The sequence below is a fragment of the Notolepis coatsorum genome (genome assembly GCF_963971535.1).
Source record: "Notolepis coatsorum genome assembly, chromosome: 8".
Classification (NCBI taxonomy): Eukaryota; Metazoa; Chordata; class Actinopteri; order Aulopiformes; family Paralepididae; genus Notolepis; species Notolepis coatsorum.
In genome coordinates, this window is record NC_140172.1 from 28,542,072 (window position 1) to 28,563,060 (window position 20,989).

General features: G+C 43.4%; 2 protein-coding genes across 2 annotated transcripts in view; one reads left to right on the forward strand and one right to left on the reverse strand.

Moving 5' to 3' along the window:
• The window catches only part of ap2b1 (adaptor related protein complex 2 subunit beta 1), a 59,124-nt gene extending 55,404 nt beyond the window's left edge, over positions 1-3,720 (forward strand). Inside the window, exon 22 of the mRNA XM_084320705.1 lies at positions 1-3,720. This exon is cut by the window's left edge and continues 202 nt beyond it. The gene's annotated coding sequence lies outside the window, so the exon portion shown is untranslated.
• Positions 3,721-4,864: 1,144 nt separating this feature from the next.
• Positions 4,865-20,377, reverse strand: gas2l2 (growth arrest specific 2 like 2; the record flags this gene model as incomplete). Its single annotated transcript, XM_084320347.1, is given in 8 exon segments — positions 4,865-5,071; positions 5,075-5,304; positions 5,686-6,218; positions 6,458-6,902; positions 11,071-11,167; positions 12,571-12,678; positions 13,942-14,171; positions 20,020-20,377. Coding segments are annotated over 8 exon segments (2,208 nt in total).
• Between the last annotated feature and the right edge of the window lie 612 nt (positions 20,378-20,989).

The following is a 20,989-nucleotide window of genomic DNA, read 5'->3' on the forward strand; positions in this document are numbered from 1 at the left end:
CCATCATCGCCTCTCCACCTAGACCCCATCATCGCCTCTCCACCTAGACCACCATCCACACTCCACCTAGACCCCATCATCCCCTCTCCACCTAGACCACCATCCACACTCCACCTAGACCCCATCATCCTCTCCACCTAGACCCCATCATCCCCTCTCCACCTAGACTCCACACTCCACCTAGACCCCATCATCCCCTCTCCACCTAGACTCCACACTCCACCTAGACCCCACCATCCACACTCCACCTAGACCCCATCATCCCCTCTCCACCTAGACCACCATCCACACTCCTCCCACATTTAGCACCCTGTATCTTGTAGAGGTAACCTAGAACTAGAAGAGGACAGGTCACAGGCCCCAACGTTCTCACAGAGTTGTTGTTCAGCGCTGGGAGACGAAGCTACTTCTTACAAAGCGATTTGTCTCCCAGTTTTTTTCCTTTTTATCCACTTTTTCTCCTTATTTTTCTATTTGTCTCCCATCCCAATTTCGTGTTTCCAATTCTCCCCTCCCCTGTCTTGAACGTTGCTCGCATATGCGCCCCACTGGTCGGTTGTAGGGAGGATGGAAGCCTTGCATCACGTGTCCCCTCCGGTACACGAGGAGGCAGCCTGTCGCATCTTTTCACCTGCCAGCGCGGACTCTCATTGGCGAGGTGTAACGCATGGGAGGCTCACACTACCCTCGCTATTTCCTGTCTGCTGTGCAGGTGTCCCCCAACCGACCTGTAGGAGTCGCTGTCCACAACGTCCAGATTACCACCCATCGACTTCCACCCGCTGACTCTGCCAATTGAGCCAGTATGACGGCCGGCCCAAGCCGGAGGCAGCGCCGACAGCCGGATTCCAACCCGGTGTCTCTTGCGTTGGTGACGAGCGCAATGTCCGCTGTGCCACCCAACCGCCCCTGATTTGTCTCCCAGTTTTGAAGGGGAAGCCTTTTTCTAACGTTTCCATGACGATACTGACCCACCCTCTTCTAATTCTAGGAGGTAACCCGCCAAACTAAAGGAAACACCTGAGCAAATGAGGGACAGAAAAGCAAGCAAGGTGCATATTATTCTGATATTGTGTGTAGAGCCTTGTTTCTTATACTATGGGTCGGGCCCCAAAATGGATCACAGGCTTTCTTGGATCCCTATATGAAAACAGTAGTAATTATGTTTGATGTTTCAGTGAGCCTGGGTCACATGACGACAGTAGTAATATTAGTAGTAAGATCCCCATCCCGAATCTAATGCTGAATCCTTCATATCCTGATGGATCATAAGCAACATAACTAAGGATGGGAATTTCAATGAAAATATATACAATTCTAAAGTTATTATATGCCATGAAGAGCCAATAGCTTTGTTCTGGCACCTCTGGATGTAGGTATGTTTAGATTAAAATACCTTCATAGTGTTTCTATTGTCGATTACATCACCCAGCAATGAATCCACCAGCCATTTAATGGTTTTCATCCCTTATGATGACAATGTAAACCACATACTATATTTATATTCAGATACTATTCTGGAGTATTACATCTATGATTCATTGCATGTCAAGACCATATTCCTAGCAGCAATATGCTCATATTCTGAGAAGGAGAAACGCAAGTATGATTTCAGGAATATGCCAATATTAGCTGGAATACTGAGGCATGTAAACATGTTTACTGTAGGGTCTTTGTGAGTTCCGTCTCCATGGCAATAATCGCAATATCTGTTTACTTGTACTTGTGTATAGGCATATTAATAGTAGCTGATGTGAAAGTGTCTAACACAAACAAACCTGTCTAAGACCTTAACCAGGATATTCACTAGTATCCTGAACATTGATTATCCATGTCAACTCAACCACCATCAACTAAACACAGAGTAATGGAATTTAACCATAGAAGAATATTGTCACAGCCTTCCAGAGTCTAGGATAGTGGTAGAATTATAACAGACACCTGCTGTTGGTGCTTCCTTTATTTTGGTCATTACCTGTAATTATTATCATTATTGTTCACACCACAAACTTAACCTTTTGTGAAAACATGACCCACACACACACACACACCCTGATCCATTCTAAACTTAGATGTCTTAATGTTGTAAAACGTGATTGATGGTGAATGAAGCTCTCTTGAGTGGAGGGGAAACTAAACTAAATCAGATTTACACAAAGCCATTGCTTTTTTCCTTTTTCTTTTCATACTATAAGATGTTGGTAACTGTTGATCATGTTTACTTCCTGTGTTGATTATTTTTGATACTCATTCCGTTTGAGCGGTACTTTTAAACTGATCTTCCCCGCATCCATTCCAAAAAAAAAAAGAAGACATTTCATTGAGTGACATCAGCACGGTTACTCTGAACCCCCGACTCGGGCCTGAATAGTTTTTTTTAAAACCTTGTATAAAAACCTGAATTCCTACCTACTCCGAAAACCCGGTTAATGGTGGCAGTCTGGGAAGGGAGAGCGAGGCGAGAGAACGTAAAACCGCTAAGGTTGCCGTGATTTTCTCAAGCGTTAGCATTCTGTTATTGTGCCCCGAGCGATTGAACCACTACGCAAACCACTAATTATGGTAGCTGTTATTATGTGTTTTGCACACCAGTTCCATTCCATTTTATACTGATTTTAACAGCTTGGCATTTCACCACCTCACCCCTCCCTCCTTTGGTAGCGCCCGACCAAATGCAGCCTGACCTGCACACGGCCATACCTACCAGTACCTACTGTAGCTGATAGCTATACTTTTCATTCCTATTCCCCTTGCATCTACCTCTGCATATATCCTTTTTAAAATTGTTTTCACGTTGGGAGTATTTATGAACTGTACTTGTCGTGAGTAGGAAATTAGTTGCCGACTCTTGTTATGCACTATACATGTTTTCGCCTCCCTCCGATTTAAATTGGGAAACGCATTTTCTTTTTAATAACTGGTTAAAATAAGTTTACTGATATTCCATGTGCAGTTCTTCATGTTAACTAAACCCTGTGACCCAAACGAAATAAACCCTGCCTTTCTAAAATAATCGAATAATATTAGTGCTTTGCAAAAAGCCATGAGAACCACGGTTCCCGTTGAGTGCAGTGTAGTGATGTGGTGTATTTCGTAAACACGCCTAAACGAATAATACGTTTTACGCTAGTATTATGCTGTAACCCAAACTGTTATATCCGAAGTTAATGTACTAGATGCTCACATGTTGGTGGTAGTCTACCTATAGGTTTTACTTAACCTGCTCTTACTGGTGTGATATATGTACGCTAATGATTATCTACCTGTACCTGTTTAACACGCAGCTCTCAAGACTGCCAATCAGAAAAAGGTGCAATTGATTAGGGTATGGATTGTTGTTTCGTGACATGTTTTCCTTAATATGTTGTTGCCATACATGAGTATGTGCCTGTGTACCTGCATGAACGCAGTGTCCATTTGCTCTGTTTTAACCTCCGCTCTCTTGTTTGCCTAAAAAAAAAAAAGTTAAAAGTCTTAACAGTCTCCCAGTTGTCATGCTTAAAAAAAACAACTGTATGTTTGTCTCTAGCCTTCCTATAAAGGAATATATATATTTGAAATATATGAAAAACAGTACTCAGCCATACAGAATGTCTAGAGTGAGCGATCGTGGCAACTGAGGAAATGTAATATTCCAAGAGATTGATTGCTGTAAACCTGTGGTAGATCACTCCTCATCATCAAACTGTCTGTATCCCCTCTTATTTCAATAAAATGTCAGATGTATGTGTGTTTATTGCTCTCTCCACGTTCTTCACTCACAGTTCACAGAAAGGCAAACTTCCATTTAAAACCTTATTGTTAATAACATTACTGTAGGCTACTTGTCATACTGCCTTCAGCAAGCACCAGGCATGTGCACAGACCAGGTTCAAAGGGTGATTGAGCCTGTCCCTGTGCCCTACCATGCTGAAGACGCCCTACTACAAAGTCCATATTGATATATTTCTTTACATTATAGATTTTAGTTTACCATTGTGGTGAACCAGATCAATCAATTATGAGCATGGATCGTCATGATCAATATAAATGGATTAGTCAAACAAATGGATTACAATATACAAGTAAGAGAAGTCGATGAGCTTAGCTGAGAGGAGTTGTGCTTCTATTGTGGCCCCCAGAAGCACGCTGAGGCAGACCAGGGGATCCTTGTAGGCTCTCCAGGGTGTGTGATTTGGGCTATTGTCTTGATCAGACAATGGAATGTTAATATTCTTCCACACCATCCTCTCCACCTGAACTGGCTGTGTGAGAGTAGCGTGTGCATGGGTTCTCACAGGGTCCCTGTTGGGCTGGATGCTTGTTCCCTTCCTTGCACGTTCCACGACTTTCCTCTTTGCGATATGACGTTGGGTGACAATCGATTTAGAATTTAACTTAACATGTCATCTCATAGGGGGGGGGGGGGGCTGTATATGTGTTTTTGTTTTAAAGGGGGAAAAAATACTTTGGCAGGATGTTCAGAGCTACGCTATTTATAAAACCACCCCACCCCCTCCTGTTAAAAGATGACTGTTTACTGGTATGTACAACTAGAACCAAATAGGATGTGTCCAAATGCTTCTGGTGAAACCATTGAAACGCACTGGTTCACCAAACTTTGGTGAAACTATTTTCTGCATAGCTGGTTCTAGTGTTGTTCCCTTTTAGTCAAGTAATGTGTGTATTTTGGTCTTTGTCAAGTCGATCAGTCGCTTCATTGCTTTTTTCCACATTGAATTAGTTATTTCCTGAAAAAATAATAAGTACTACATTTAAATGGTTCCATCTGCGAGATTGCACGTCGGAGAAAAGATTACATGAACAAATTGATTAATCTCAAATTCTTCCGCAGCTTGTTGGGTGGCCGTCGGCAGCCGAGGTTCTACTGTCTGCTTACAACCCTGATCCCTTCTTCTGACCTTTGCCTGTCTGCTGATGGGTGTGACGCGAGTCTTGGCGCTTCATGTCCAGGTGTGACTTGTTTGTCCTTCCTGGACCTATCGAGTTCCTCTGTTGGCCTACTGGCCTTGGAGGAGATTGGGGTGGGAATCCTGGAGGGCTTCTTGCCTGGTCTGTGGTCGTGCCTGGGTCATCCCCTCGGCCGACACTTCAGCTTATAAATGGAAGGTATTCTCTCTGGTTTCTTCAAAGCCCTCCTCGGTCTGACGCACGTCGATATAGGTTCCCCCCCCAGGTTGTCCTGATTGGCAGGATCAATCCCAGGATTTACAGTGGCGGCCGTTGTGATTGGCCTTGTGTTATCTTTATCTTTTACACCGTTCCTTAAATCAAGGAGTGGCTCTTTTGACTTGACACTAGAGCCTGTTGAAGGCCAAGAACTGGTTACACAGGGATTGGGCTCTTCGACATCAAGGCTAGAGTCCATGTTTTGGCTTCTGGGCACCATTTTGTTCCTCTGCATGCTTGGGGAGCTACAGGAGTTTGTATTTATCCAGCTCTCCGGCTGCTTGGCACATTTAAAGTGTTCTGCGACAACAGAGTTGTAGCTAGTCTCATGTGGGTAAATGGCATTAACAGCAGTGTCATATTTACGACTTAAAGGAGGTGGTTTGGAACGGGCCGCATTCAACCTATCTTGGCTGCATTCTAGACGAGGTGGAGATACAGCTTGTTGGATGTTTTTTGTATAATAAACGTCATCCGCTGGAGCGCGACAGAAGCTGTTGTCTTGTGAGGCCACACCGGAGCTTCTCATGTTCACCTGAGAGTCATTCAGGTTCTCAACTTCATACATTTTGGAGGTTTTATTGTTGTTAGGATTTCCAAATCCATTCTGTTTAGATTCAGCAGGGTTTCTCCGACGGTCTGCGTTATGATGAAAGCTGTTATTTGTCCTGAGGCTGACAGGGGTAGGCGTCTTATTTTGATGGGAGTTCATATTCCCACACGTTGGGGTAGAAGGTCTAGGTGTGCTGCTACGGCCTCCTTGCCTCGGGGGAGGGGGGCTACCCGTGTTCTCTTTGCCTTTGGCACCTGACGTTGAGCTTTGCTTGAGCTTGGAGGAAATCTGAGACATGGTCCACGACTGGGTGAAGATATGGGTTCTCTGGGGTTGGGGCGTAGAGGGTCGCTGAACGGACCGAGGGAGGCTACTTGTGAGGCGGCGAGTTGGGGTTGAGCGTGTGACCTCTCGACCTGTCCTGGTAGAGGCATGGAGAACTGTTCCATCTTCACTATCATGGTGGTGAAGAGAGGGTGTGGAGGTACTCTGCCGTCTAAACACAAAGGAACAAAGATAAACCACACACACATGTATCTACTTCTCAAGCTCATCCATCAATACATTTTATATTCTAGAACTGAGAATGCAGTTTCTTTACAGACTTCGTGGCACTGATCATCCCCGACCAGGAGAGCAATTTCACAGTTTCATGCGTAACTTTTTTTCATGAAGAAAAAAAGTTACATAGTGCAGGTTAAAGTTATTTATTAATGAGTCACTTGTGTTACTTACTTGTTAGGAGTGGGGGCCTTTAGCTCTCTGGAGATCCAGAGGCCTGGATCCGGAGAGACAGCTGACCTGGTAAGACCTCTGCTGGGGGACTGGGAGAAGGCCCTCTGCCTTGAGGAGGGGACGGAGGCCCCTCTGCCCGGTCCTGAAAACACCGGTATGGATGTTTTGGTGGTTGGGTTCGGGGAGCGAGAGGTTTGGTGGTCCACGTTTGGAGTACTGGCTCCAGGCCTTGGAGACAAAGACGCAGAGGCCCAGGCTCTGGTTGACCTGGAGGGCACGGGTGAAGAGGGGGTCCCGGGGACGGGTCGGGGGAGGGTCTCTGCGTGGCGGCTGGGGGGCGGGGTGGAGGGCTGCCGGACTGGACCTGGGCCGTCTGGACACGGCGTCGGCCTGCTTCTGATCTTGTGGTGGACCGGGGCAGCAGGGCCCGGGGTCAGACAGTGGACTGAGAGTTGCCGAATGGAAGGAGGGGGAAAAGAATGACATATGATGTCTCTTTTCTTGATCATGATTAACACATTAATTGCGTTGAGTGCCAACAACGAGTAAACTCGTTTTTATGATCGTTATTTCTTTTATTCGCTATTGGCATTCATAATTCATCCAGGAAGCCTCCGGGAGCCAGCTGGACCCTGTCTGATATTGCAACGCCTCAATACCGCCGCCTGGTGGATTTCGGGCGAGTTACACTCCACTCTAAACCGGAAGTGGCGCTCGCCGCTCGGTGCATTGGGGAAAAAGCTCCGCCAGAGATATCTTGTAACGTGGATCAATATACACACCTTGAGTGCATTGGATCGCTTTCGAGACACAAGAATCGATATGCTTTTGGCGTTTATTGCGTCATACAAAATTATTGGAAATTTTTTTCTCAAGACGCATCGGCCAGAGGTAAGATGAATCTAACGTTATTTCCAGCTCGATTGTCCATTTATTTCATTGCAATCTGTCCGATCAACGTATGGTGTCTTACTAAAGAAAGCCGTTAGTGACAATCAAGGAATCATAAACGACCTCCCCCCCTTTCCTTCACGCATGATGGAGCATAATGTATAGCGATCATATGCATTTGAAATTTTTAATATAGCGTGTATAGGGACGAAACACCAATCGATAATGTATAATACACGTCGGGGCCTATAGCGCGTTCTAGGAATGACTGCTATACAGTCTAAAAACATACTTATATTCTCGACGGTACTAACACGACAATGTATGAATGGAAAAATATAACGTTCCCACATCGGGAACGATAGATACCCGATGTTGAATGGGCCATAGTAATGTCGATATAGCTATTGTTGTGAAGGGCCAGATTAAACCGAATATATATATTTATTTATATATATATATTTAATTGTATTTGTATATTCTCTAATATTCCCTGATATCCCTTGTATATTCCTTGTACAATATGCATTGAATATCCATTCTAGCCTACTGAACATCCCATAATAGTCTCCATTCTACTATTGGTCGAGACCTTGGTGCCAGGCTGCCATACCCCTCAGACCCAGTTCAAACGTACCGCTCCACATGTACGAACAAGTCCTAGTTCCGCGTAGGAATCTGACTACCGCACCACTAATGGGACTATTTGTTCATAGTGCGTATATATACTGCGCTACTAAAGTAGGACTTTCTTTTCAGTCCAGTTTCTTACCCTCCAATAGAGTCACAGACGTAAAGCCTCCCCGCGACGCCACGTGTGGGAGTAAGGCCAAGTTCGCCTACCATCGGTATTGAGACATCGTGTATATTAATATTTGAATAGTCATATTTGGCACTATATCGTCGAGTTGGACGTAGTCTATTAAGCTAATAATAGTCTGTTAATATATAGTGCTTCGTGCGGTGAGAATACTACCGTAGTCAGTACCCCATCGTTTCGGGCAGAGAACTGGCTGCTTACCCAGGGTGGTTGACCCCACGTGAAGCTGCACCCGAGGAGCCCCAGAGCCGACGAGCGAGTGGACCTGTATACCGGATTATTCTACCGACGACAGCCCGCCTTCCCAGGCACGGATTATGCTTTGTATACTTTGATTATTCCATGGATAAAGACCCCCGACACTGCCGTGTGTTGGAACCCCCCCCCCTGGAGAGGACGCAAGGTGAGGAGACGCTCTGCAAGACGAGGTCGCTTCACGTCTCTCCTCCGTGGACCGGATGACGCCGGCCCACAAAGAGTCCACCTGCTTTCATCTGTGGTCCAAGGATCGCCGGCGCATTGAACGGCACTACAGTGGGTTCACCTGGGATACCCTTGGCCGGACGAGGCAGCCGGATTCTACCCCCCCCCCCCTCCTACTCCTGTCGGCTTACAAGCGACCGGATTAACCCCTCTCCTAGTGTGTCCAGTATATAATCATTAAAGTATCATTGCTGTTATTCCTTAAACTATTCCAGGTCGTATATGTACCTCCTGCGCCTTCAGAGATTGGACATTCTCTATTGATATACCGACGAATACTCTTGCCATAAAAGTGCATACTATTTCCATTCATAAATGTGATTGATTTGATTAAGTGCTTGCTCTACACACCATCGCTGTGTAGAAATAAAGACCTATTTCTAATTCGTACATTTGTGTTGGATCCGTTTCATCTACGTGACAGTGTTCATCATAATATATTTATGCCGTGTACTGGGTGGCCGAATATTAAGTACAAAGGTAGTGGTAGTAAGTATCATATCTAGTAATACAGTCAGGGAATTGTACCCCTCAGTTACAGCTATAATATTTAAAAAGTTATAGCCCTGCAAAGAAGGTGAGCCACTCCATAGGCTTACAGCACTGGCAGAGAGTGGTAAAGATGGGCATACTGCATGGCACCCAATGTGTTTAAGAGGATCAAGCAAAGTGCCTTGAGATAGGTCAATTGGTTGTTGTTGATTAATCGACTAATTGCTTGTTAGGTTCTTAGTCAAATAAGACCTTTTTTTTTAACAGCATTTGTTAATTGTTAAGATTTCTTTCATGGTGAATGACTTACTTCCTGGAAATCTTCCTCATCACAAATAAATTCACAATCATTGGTCTCAAGTAAGCAGCACTACAGATAGCTTTCTTCCATCATATATTATGCATTTACTAATTTGCCACCATAATATAATTTTTTTTTGTTTTATGTCTACAGTTGCTTAGTTTATGAAGTAAAAAGTAAATTAAAAACATTTTAATTTATTTTTTTATTTTAGTGTTTTGTGTCTTACAGATGACAGCAGTGTGTTGATGAGCTGGATGGAACACTTTGATGATGTCACAGAGGATCAGGTAAGTGTGTTGACCATAGATATATATAGAACACTAGATAGCTTGCCCACGCTGCCGGCCAATGGAGAGCGACGTCACTGAACCGCCGCCATCTTGGCAGGGGCAGCCTTGAGTGAGAGTGAGTGAGCTGCACAGACAAAAATACTCATAACTCGCTGAAATATTGACGGATTTACAAACGGTTTGGTTTATTACAAGCATTATTAACGTGGCTATGATTCAAGCGGTTTGTAAAAAAAAAAACATCTTTAATTTCTTTTTTATAAGTATGCAGTATCATAACGCTGCTGTCGGGACAAAACCTCATAACTCCAAAAACCCAACTTTTCAGCAGATGAAAAAAACTAACACAGATTTGAGGGTGAATAGAGTTAGGAGGTTTAGACAGATGATCGGTTTAATGCTTTCCCATTTTTTAAACTTTGTAAAACCCACACACACATATGGAGGATGATCTACGGAGTTGATTTATATAATAAAAAGAAAAATTAAAAAAATGGAGTTATGAGGTTTTGTCCCGACAGCAGCGATAAGTAACTACATCTTCGATGTTTATAGCAAACCAACCCGTTTGTAAATCCGTCAATATTTCAGCGAGTTATGAGTATTTTTGTCTGTGCAGCTCACTCACTCTCACTCAAGGCTGCCCCTGCCAAGATGGCGGCGGTTCAGTGACGCTGGTGACTCCGCCTTAAGCTATCTAGTGTTCTATAGATATCTATGGTGTTGACGAGCTGGATGGAACACTTTGATGATGTCACAGAGGACCCAGCTAGGAAGCATCTGCATCATCTCACTGCTAGGATCTTTATTAGCCGCGACCAGCAGCTCTATAGGTCACCTGTTGGTCGGTCCACAAAAATGCCCCCACCCTGTAGCGACCACAGGTTTCGGCCTAGGGGGCTGAAATTAGGCATGGAGGTCAAGTGTGTGTGTGCGTGTGTTCATGCCAATTGGCTAAAAGGGGGCATGGCAATGGGAGTAGCCTTTCGCAAAAAGGTTGCAGCTATTGTGAATTCACACTTGTTAAAGCATTTGCTTTGTCAGTGGTCAGTCTGGTAGGTCAGTTGACCATTGAAAATGCTTAAAGTGACCTAAATGAGAAGTAAAATATTTCTCTTGGAGTCCCACATTATGTACCACAGATATATGACTTTATGACTTAGAACAGGTGATGGTAAACTACAGAACAGAGAGGATGGATGAAATAAATGAATGAATTAATGCACTTTTCTAGTGCTAGGACACACTTCCCACTTCAGCGGTGTAGGTTTTGTGTTGATGGGTGCTCTAGTCTAGATGGTGTGGGAGCGTTGGGCCGGAAGGTTTAACTCACGGAGAGAGGCACAGCGGCACGGGTCATGCTTGTCCAAATAGTGTTCCAAGGTGTCCCAGCCCCCCCCCACTCTCACCATCACATGGTGGCGTAGAATCTAAAACACACATACAAGCATGTAATGCTAACACATGCACAATTTCTGCAATAATGCAAGGCCCTGTTTGCAGATAAGATAAGATAAGATGATAGAAGAAGATATTCCTTTATTGATCTGCTTGGGGAAAATCGGGTGTCATAGCATCATGGGGGGAGGGGGAGGGGAGGTACAGGTATAAAATAGTAGAATACATAAATATAGGCAATAAAACTATAGTAAAGATAAAAATAAGCAGTGTAAACAATATAATCAACTCTGAATATAAGCATATGAGCAAGTAGGCAGGGTGATCAAAGGTACAGATGAGGGTCTGTATGCCCTATCAGTTATATTATACTTTACAATCAATATTAGCAATAAACACTTAGAATCTGAATAGAGTCTGTACTGGAGTAAGGCCCCATTGACTTTGCATTAGATTCGTGGCTAACTGCAAATGTACTAGAGAAAAAGGTAAGACATTTTCATCAAATTCTAGTGAAGTAAAAGTAAAAAGATCTCTTATTGAATTGCCCTTCTGAGGTTTCTTCCCCTTTCCCCCCTCGTTTTCACTGAGGGTTAAAGGTCAGGGTATTGTTCCAGTGTGGGCTTGTGAAACCTGTCGAGACATGCATTGTGATACTGAACAATACAAATTTGACTTGACTTTAACTGTCCATCCATGGCGACAGTATCATAAACAACATCCAATGATGATTATGCAATAGACTCCTGACCATAAATATGTACAGGAGTAATAAATCTACTGTTCTAAGATCCAAGCTGCTGTGCAGACAGTGTGTAGTCGCTGTGGAGGTCACCAGGCGATGTCTGCTATTCACAAGCACCAGTTGTTCTCTACACATCGTCATCGTGCTGCTGACTAGAAGATCACCGGTTTGATCCCCAAGTGGGGAGGGAATCTAGGTCGGGGAAGTGAATGATTAATGCTCTGCCCTCCCTCTAACAACTACAACTGAGGTGCCCTTGAGCAAGGCACAGAACCCTCCCAAATGCTCCAGGGGTGCTGCTCAGTGGCCAACAGTGAGAGATTGTGGTTGTACTGTCCAGCTCAGGGGTGCGAATGTGTTTCTGGGAGGACATGCCGTCACTGCCTTTAAATTTGGGTGGCAGGATGGTCCAGTACAGAGGCTGACTAGTACCCAAGAGGTCGCTGGTTCGATCCCTGGCACCAACAGGGTGCCATCATCGGTGAGCTGATGGCTGGTATTACATCTACAGTGCCTACCATCTCTGCCACTCCTGTGCTCTGACCTCTCTGAGGAAATGCATGTGTGGGTGAAAATGTGTATGTAAATATAGGACGGATATTTGTGGAAAGACACATTTGGATTGGTTTGTGTAAATTGACACAATAACCTTCTTTAACCCGTTCACTACCACACTACAGACGGTCTCACCCGCACAAATATCAAGGTGCTCGAGTCGCCAACTTTGTATTTGCCATCCGACACCTTGACCATAGGAAACTGGGTAGGGCAGGTGCAACGGCATATCAGGTGCTGGACCTGAGAAAAGTAAACACACATGCATACATCATGCACATGCGTGCGCATGCACACACGAAATGTGTAGACATTTGTGTAGTATGTACAAGATTCTTTTATATATTTACCATCTAGACACAAGCTACTACAGTACTAAACACTAACTATAGTACTACTGGCCCCAGCAACTACAGTACCATAGCCAACTGCAGTACAGAAAAAAGGTTAAATCCCATTGGCAAATCAGTCACTTTAGTCATTAAAGGAACATGCCAACATTATGGGAAATGCGCTTACCGTCAGACAAGAAGATAGATACCAATTTATTCTCTGTGCGTTCAATAGAAATATATAGCTGCAAGATAACCTAGTTTAGCACACATTAATGGAAGCGGATATGGACCAGCTAGCCCAGCTGTTGGCCAGAAACACCAACTCCCAGAGTTTTAAGTTAGGCTAGTGGTAGTATCACCATTATTATATTACACACCATGTAACTAGGAATGTAGTTAACATTTTACTTTAGGGGCACCAATCATGAATTGCCATTAAGTACCTAGTAACTAACGAGGAACTATATGTTAACAAACTATTTACTAACGTAAATTAGAAGTAGATCGAAAATGGCGTCTTGAGAGTCCAATTAATTTGTGATTGGGAAGCCAAGTAAAAGCTCTGAGATGTGATCAAGTAGGCTATTTATCGGCAACCACATCAGTATCGGACGATATCAGTGACTTTTTAATCTCATCGGCATCGGTCGGGTGAGGCAGTACTGGGCTGATGTGAACAACCAATGACTATTCCTCTGTCTAGCTGGGCAGGTTGTGTTTTGTTTGTGTCTTTGGGTTCCATCTTAAAATAGGTTGAGTCTGTTTAAGTCTGCAGCACAATATAGACCTGTTCGCTGTATACAAACATACTGCGTTCGAGCCGATCAGCAATACCAACTGACTCACGTGACTAAGTTGCCCCCTACCTGCGCGAGCTGCTGCGCTAAATAAAATGACTACGGGGCTCTATGGAGAAACCATGACACTCACTCCCCTGAAGTTGTTTCAAACGAAAATGTCTGGATGTCATTGAGTGTGAGTCTTTCACCTTTTACATATCTAGCTTTGGCATGGATTGATTGTTTAGATCGCTAGCATGGCTAACAAATGCAAATATATTGTAGTTTGCCCCGTTGTTCTGACCAGGATTACGTTCCTTTTGCCCCCTTGATGCGCGCGCACACTGAGTCTGACGTATACAGCGAAAAGGTCTATAATGTTCGCTTCTAACCATCTCATCCAGGTTGAGTGTGTTGGATGTTTGACGCTTAAGTTGTGCCTTCTGTGGGGGCTGCACCAGCTTCTCTTCCATCTCCTCCTCAATCTCCTCCTCTAGCTGAATCAGGACTGGGGCAGACATGCCAAAACGGGAGGCCCGCCGGGCCACCTCCAGCAGACACAGAACAAAGTTCTTCTCATTCTTCCTCAACACCAGGTCATCTGTCTCAAACATGAGCACATCTGGAGAGCAAATGGAAGAAGATGGGGAACAAAATAACGGGGGATTGTTTGAAGTTTTGGTAGTTGGAACATTTAGCCTATTTGTAAAATGTCTACCATAGCCCCATCTAGTGGTATAATGAGACATTGCATCAAGGAGGCTACTTCTGGTCAGAGCCGTTGCTTCTCGCGTGAATACTTTCCCCAAGGCGGTTGTCCTTCCGCGTTCGGTTTACGCGGCCTGATTGGCCACTGACGCTTCTCTCAGCGCCCAATCGCGTTAGCCCTACTATCGCCTAACTACTCGCTCAATACACTCGCTCAATATACTAAAACTAACTATCACTCAACTCACCATCACTCAACTCGCTACCGCCGTGCACAATATACTAAAACTGCTACCGCCGTGCACAATATACTAAAACTAACTAACTATCGCCTAACTCGCTACCGCCGTGCACAATATACTAACTCAATAGCTACCCTGCTGGAACTTTATTCTGTCAACCTTGACAATGTGATATTGATGTAGACTAATCAAAGTATTTTTAAATGCTTTATGTCTAATAAACTAGACTAAATATAGCCTATAGAACAGATTTTTACAGCCTAACGTTAATATAGAGAGATGAAAACAATACGTTATTTATATATTGATGTGATGTCGATTGATATGAATAGCGCGTTACGTTAATATAGAGAGATGAAAACAATACGAGGAAATGGGCTACGTTAACACATTAAGGACCGTCCACGAGTTAACTCGTGTTTCGATTCCACCCGTTGTGGACCTTAACTCGTGGCAAGTTGTTATTGTTTTATTCCATATTCATAAATGGATCAAGATCCCCGATCGGCTCTGCAGATTTACCCGCCAGATTTAAATCGGCGACATGCAATACCGGCCAGATCCTCTTAGGGGCGCCATCGCTCCACTGCAGTATCATTGAGGCCGAATGGGAAATTTCTTTTTTTATTGTCTAGGGGCGTTTCATATGAGCCTGGATCCCAGCCGAACATCCTCCATCGTTGATCACGTTTTGGAACGCAGATTTCACCCTGGAATAATGGGATTTATGATCAGCCAATGGACATATCGATCTACCAGATGCCGATGAATAATGGGGAAATGCTGCCGGCGATCACATGGGCTGACGGTAGGATACTATTCACCCAAATTACAGCCGGATTGGACATTGTTGTAACACGCAAGCGATCGATCAGTGAATGTGGCTACTTGAACGCACACTGTATTGCTAATCAATAATCCCCCGCCGCCCCCATTTCATCCATAGATGCTCTGTAATAGTCCGGATGCTAAGCAGTTTGTTTTATTTCATTCGTATATATACAACAGAAATGGCGTTTGATATAACGTGACTAGCCTTTAGCCTCATATCTAGCTTCCCAGAAAAAAGACGAGACGTAAACTGCGATAAAGCTTATATTCACGACGCTATAAAATGACAACCAACCGATGGATTTTTATTTTCTTTAAGCCATTATGAAGGCACGGTTTATGCACTCAAGTGACAATGAGAATGGACAGATAGCAATACTATAAAGTATATATATAGCTGTTAGAAAGTACATCGGTTTGTTTACAAACCCTGGTCGTCTAGAACCATATTACACTGCAAACCGTGGTCGCCGCAATGTGTTAACACTTTGATTGCCGGAAAACGCTTTTTCACGTCATTCAGAGCCATGCTAAAGGTGCCGAGGACGCCGTAACTCGTCTTTGATATCAATATTTCAAAAATCTGTGATCGAAATCATATTTTCTTTCCGGAGCCCTGAGATGTGCTGGTGGGCTCCCACCAACTGTCTAACGGTTCGAGAGCGCCATCTGGTGGCCGATCGGCAGATCGGCCAAGAGGGAGGGGCGCCCCAAACAGGAAGTGCTCATCCATATGAGCTCCGGGCACTCGCGTCCGGTAGCCGGACTCCATCTCAACACACTGGATGATCAATCGCTCGCCCTAACTCAATAAACAACGTTATTTGGACGTATATAGTATTATACAAGCTGGAAATGGTTCATCAGGATAAACATCCCATAATCGAAAACGGTCTACACCACGCTGATCGTCCAATGGCGCGAGGAAGATGCGGTAAGATTCAGCGTTATTTTTGAACGTGTTCCATATAAACTGTTATGATGAACATATGACCCACACTAGATGAATGATATAACGCTGCCCACGGAATTATAAACGATCCCCCGCCCATCCGGTCATCATCAGATCATACGTAGATTATTCTAGAAGTACGTCCAATTGAATTCTTTTATATCGCCCCGATTGCCATCAAACTGTATTTCATCATCAATATAATGCATTTGGGGCTATAGATCACGTTCTGGAGAAAGCTGCAGAAAGAGATGAAAACATACTTATACATTAGACCATACTTTACTATGAATATGTGAATGAAAAAGTTTAACGTTGCTACACAATGAACAATACATATAGGACTTTGAATGGGCCCTAATAATGGCAATGTAGCAATAGAATTTAAAAAGTTATAGCCATGCAAAGAAGGGGTACTTCTCCATAGACAAATAGAGCTGGCAATCTATGGTATATCATGAATTTAACCCATGGCAATCAAAGTGTTAATAGAGATGAAAACAATACGAGGAAATGGGCGAGGACTATTGATGTGAGAGATGAAAACAATACGTTATTTATATATTGATGTGATGTCGATTGATATGAATAGCACATTACGTTAACACTTTAATCGCCGTTGACGCTGGAACACGTCATTCCCCGCCATGCTTATTCTGCCGAAGGCGCTGGACAGCGTCTTTGATATCAATATTTAAAAAATCTGTGATCGAAATCATATTTCTCCCCCGGAGACATGAGATGTACTGGTGAGCCCCTATCAACTCTCTAACGGTTCAAGAGCGCCATCTGGTGGCCGATCGGCGGATCGCCCAGGGAAGAAACAGGAAGTGGAAGCTGGTGCTCATTTCAATTTGGTCCGATCACTCGGTAATAGTCCCAGGACTCGAGCTGATCACGACGGATAGTGATCCGTTACCAATAACTCGATAAACAACATGATTTGGACGTATATACTATTATACAACCTGGAAATGGATCGGATATTTCGACATCCCATAATAGAAAAAATTCTGTTCCACGCTCATCTCCCAACGGCGAGAGGAAGCTACGGTGAGTTTCAGCGTTATTTTGTAATGTCTTCTATACTAACTGCTCTAATGATCATATCACCCACACTAGATGAATGATATAACGTTGCCCACGGAATTATAAACGACCCCCCCCCCATCCGGTCATCATCAGATCATACGTAGTAACTTCTAGAAGTACGTCCATTTGATTTTTTTTTTTTATCTCGCACAGATTCCTACCAAACTGTATTTGATCATCAATATAATGCATTTAGGGCTATAAATCAAGTTCTGGAGAAAGCTGCAGAAAACGATAAAAACATACTTATACTTTAGACCGTATTTTAGTATGAATATGTGAATGAAAAAGTATAACGTTGCTACACCCTGAACAATAGATATAAGACGTTGAATGGGCCATAGTAATGTCAATTTAGCAATAAAATTTAAAAAGTTATAGCCCTGCAAAGAAGGGGAACTTCTCCATGTTAAATAGGGCTGGCGAGGGATGGTAAATTATGAATTTAACCCCGGCGATCAAAGTGTTAATATAGAGAGATGAAAACAATATGAGGAAATGGGCTACGTTAATATAGAGAGATGAAAACAATACGAGGAAATGGGCGAGGACTATTGATGTGAGAGATGAAAACAATACGTTACTTATATATTGATGTGATGTCGATTGATATGAATAGCGTGTTACGTTAATATAGAGAGATGAAAACAATACGAGGAAATGGGCTACGTTAATATAGAGAGATGAAAACAATACGAGGAAATGGGCGAGGACTTGGGCTGTGGAACTGAAAGCTAGGCGCAACGCGATTGGGCGCTGAGAGAAGCGTCAGTGGCCAATCAGGCAGCGCAAACCGAACGCGGAAGGACAACCGCCTTGGGAAAAGTATTCACACTTCTGGCACACCTGTTGCACAATTTTGTATTAACACATTAACTGCCACGGAGTTTGCCCGTCTCATACCACTCTCTGCCACCACTCTAAGCCTATGAAGATGTTCACCTTCTTTGCAGGGCTATAACTTTTTAAATTGACATTACTATGGCCCATTCAACATCGATTATCTATCGTTCAGGATGTAGGAACGCGAGCGTTATACTTTTTCATTCATAGATTGATACGAAAATACCGCCTAGAATATAAATATGTTTTTATCGTTTTCTGCAGTAATTCCTAGAACGTGAGTTATAGGCATAAACGCATATATAGATTATCAACTGCCGTTTGTTGCCGATACACGCTATATTAAAAATGTCAACTGTACATGATACTAAACGTTATGACTTATCATGCACGGATGAACGGGGGGGGGGGGGTCGTTTATAATTCCGTGATAGTCAGTAAATGCTTTATGTAGTATGGGTGATATATTGATCAGAGCAATTTGCATTAATAATTATAAACATTCACGCTGAAAGTAACGTTACTGTCCTCTTACTGTTCGCCGATGAGACTGGAGGAAAAAGATCCCACTTGTTTGACGGCGATCTACTAGATCCATTTCCGGTTTGTATAATAATAATAAACGCCCAAATCATATCGATTGAGTTATGGCAGCGATCCATATACACGGATGTGTGTCTAGAGTCCCGCAACAATATGTGAGTGCCGGACGCATTTCCCAGATGCACAGAGATCCATTTCCGGTTGTAACTCGCCCGATCATCCACCAGGCGTCATTATTGAAGTGTTGCAGAGTTGTGCAGGCTCCCACTGTATCAGCCGAGGCTGGGTGAGGGAATTATGAATACCATGGCGAAAAAATTAAATATGATATCAATAACATTGTACGCCGTGGTTTGGCAGAATTAGCATGACCTTGAAACACGTTGTACGACGTTATTGGCGCCCAATGTGTTAATATTGTTATTCTTTTGTGTACTTTTGTTATTATTGTATGCAGGGGTGTAGCTCCAGATTCTGGGCCCCATGAAAGAATGTATTTGTAGGCCCCCAGTGAATACGCGCGCGAGCGGAATTTTTTTTGGCCATTTTTTTATTGATGAAAACGCATAATATGGTTTTTACCTATACATTCGGATCAGCAGTTCAGCACCTGCACTGTTGGTGGGTGAGCCTAGTAAAGGATGTAGCATTGCGTTCATCTTCAATGAATGGACCAATGCAATAGTCTACCAAAGCCCCCCCTCTCTCTATATATATCTCACACACACACACACACACACACTTCAGAAACAAACATAGTGATGATCAATAAGAGCATCAATAACAATAATACACCTGAGTGATGTCTAGTTTTTTGGCCCCCCCCCCCCCCCCCCCCCAGTGCTGGGCCCTTGGAATCATCCTAAGCTACCCCCCCCCCCCCCCCCAGCTACGCCCCTGATTGTATGGTTTGTATAAATAGCTTTAGCAGCAGTTAACATGTTAGGCTGCATGTATATATAAATACAAATATAAAATAAATACAGTAGGCCTACAAAATAAAAGCTATAGAATATGACTATATAGGCAATGAATGAATGAATGAATGAAAACTTTATTTAACAGATTGCAGAATGGGTACAATACAGTACGGCTCAATACACACAATTGTTAAGGGGATGCAGACCAGAGAAAAGACGTTTGTCTTGTTTACATCAGGGTCCCCCATTTTCAATTCATAGTGACTGACATTTATGACATACAACATAATATGACATCATGACATTTAGACATGCAACACGATGATTCGGTACATCTACCTTTTATACCCATCTGATTTCGACACCAGTTAATGAAATTGGAGATGTTATCCCGAGCCAGAAACGTGCCCGGTGCGGCTGAACCGACGGACGAGGCGCCTGACATCGGCAGTGGAACCCGCGGCGGCTCCAGTCCGGACCTCCGGCTGAACTCCTCTGCGACCCGGGTCACTTCCCTGGCGTGAAGACACAGGACGGTGCCGGTCTGAAGTGCGTCCAGTATGTTGTTCACGTCCATGTCAATGTTGTAAAGGTCTTGCAGCCATTCCGCCAAGTCCTCCTTCATTGCATAAAGATACTCTTCGCTTGACTTGAAAGGTTTGATGCTTTGGTAGCTGGCGTGCTGGATTCTTGCCATGATAGTGCATTAAATGGTATACTGTTGTTGCAAACTTATTATGTCTGTGTGTTGTGTGAGACAAGTCAAACTATTTAATGCAAATAGTAAAACTCCTAAACATTACCAATTGTAAAACTATTCAGCAAAATTAGGTTAGGCCTATAATCAAAATGTAGCCTAATTCAATGCAATTTTGACTTACAACTAATGAGTAATTGTCTTTGTTTTGTCCAGTCTTCTGCATGACCAGAAATAGTTTTTCTTCTAGATTCTTTATAGTGGACTTGCGTCGATTTAAGCTCTAGGTGTATCGATATTTCGTTTTTAGTTTTAGTTATTTACCAACCTTACTAAATCCTACTGTTACCGCTCGGATTGTGCAATTTGACGTCTCTCTCCAGTGTGTTTCGGTAGATCTCTAGTGAATAGCAGTTTGTCTCCTTGGTTACAGACAGTGTGGCACCAGACGTGCCCGCCCACCTCAGCATGGCCACCATGGTGTACAAATGACTGTGTACTTTTAATCAACTCAAGTGGTCTAATAAGTATGACTACATTTTAAAAGTGTTTTTAATTTACTTGATTACATATTTTTGGAGATATCCTACTTTTACTACATTTGAAAGCATA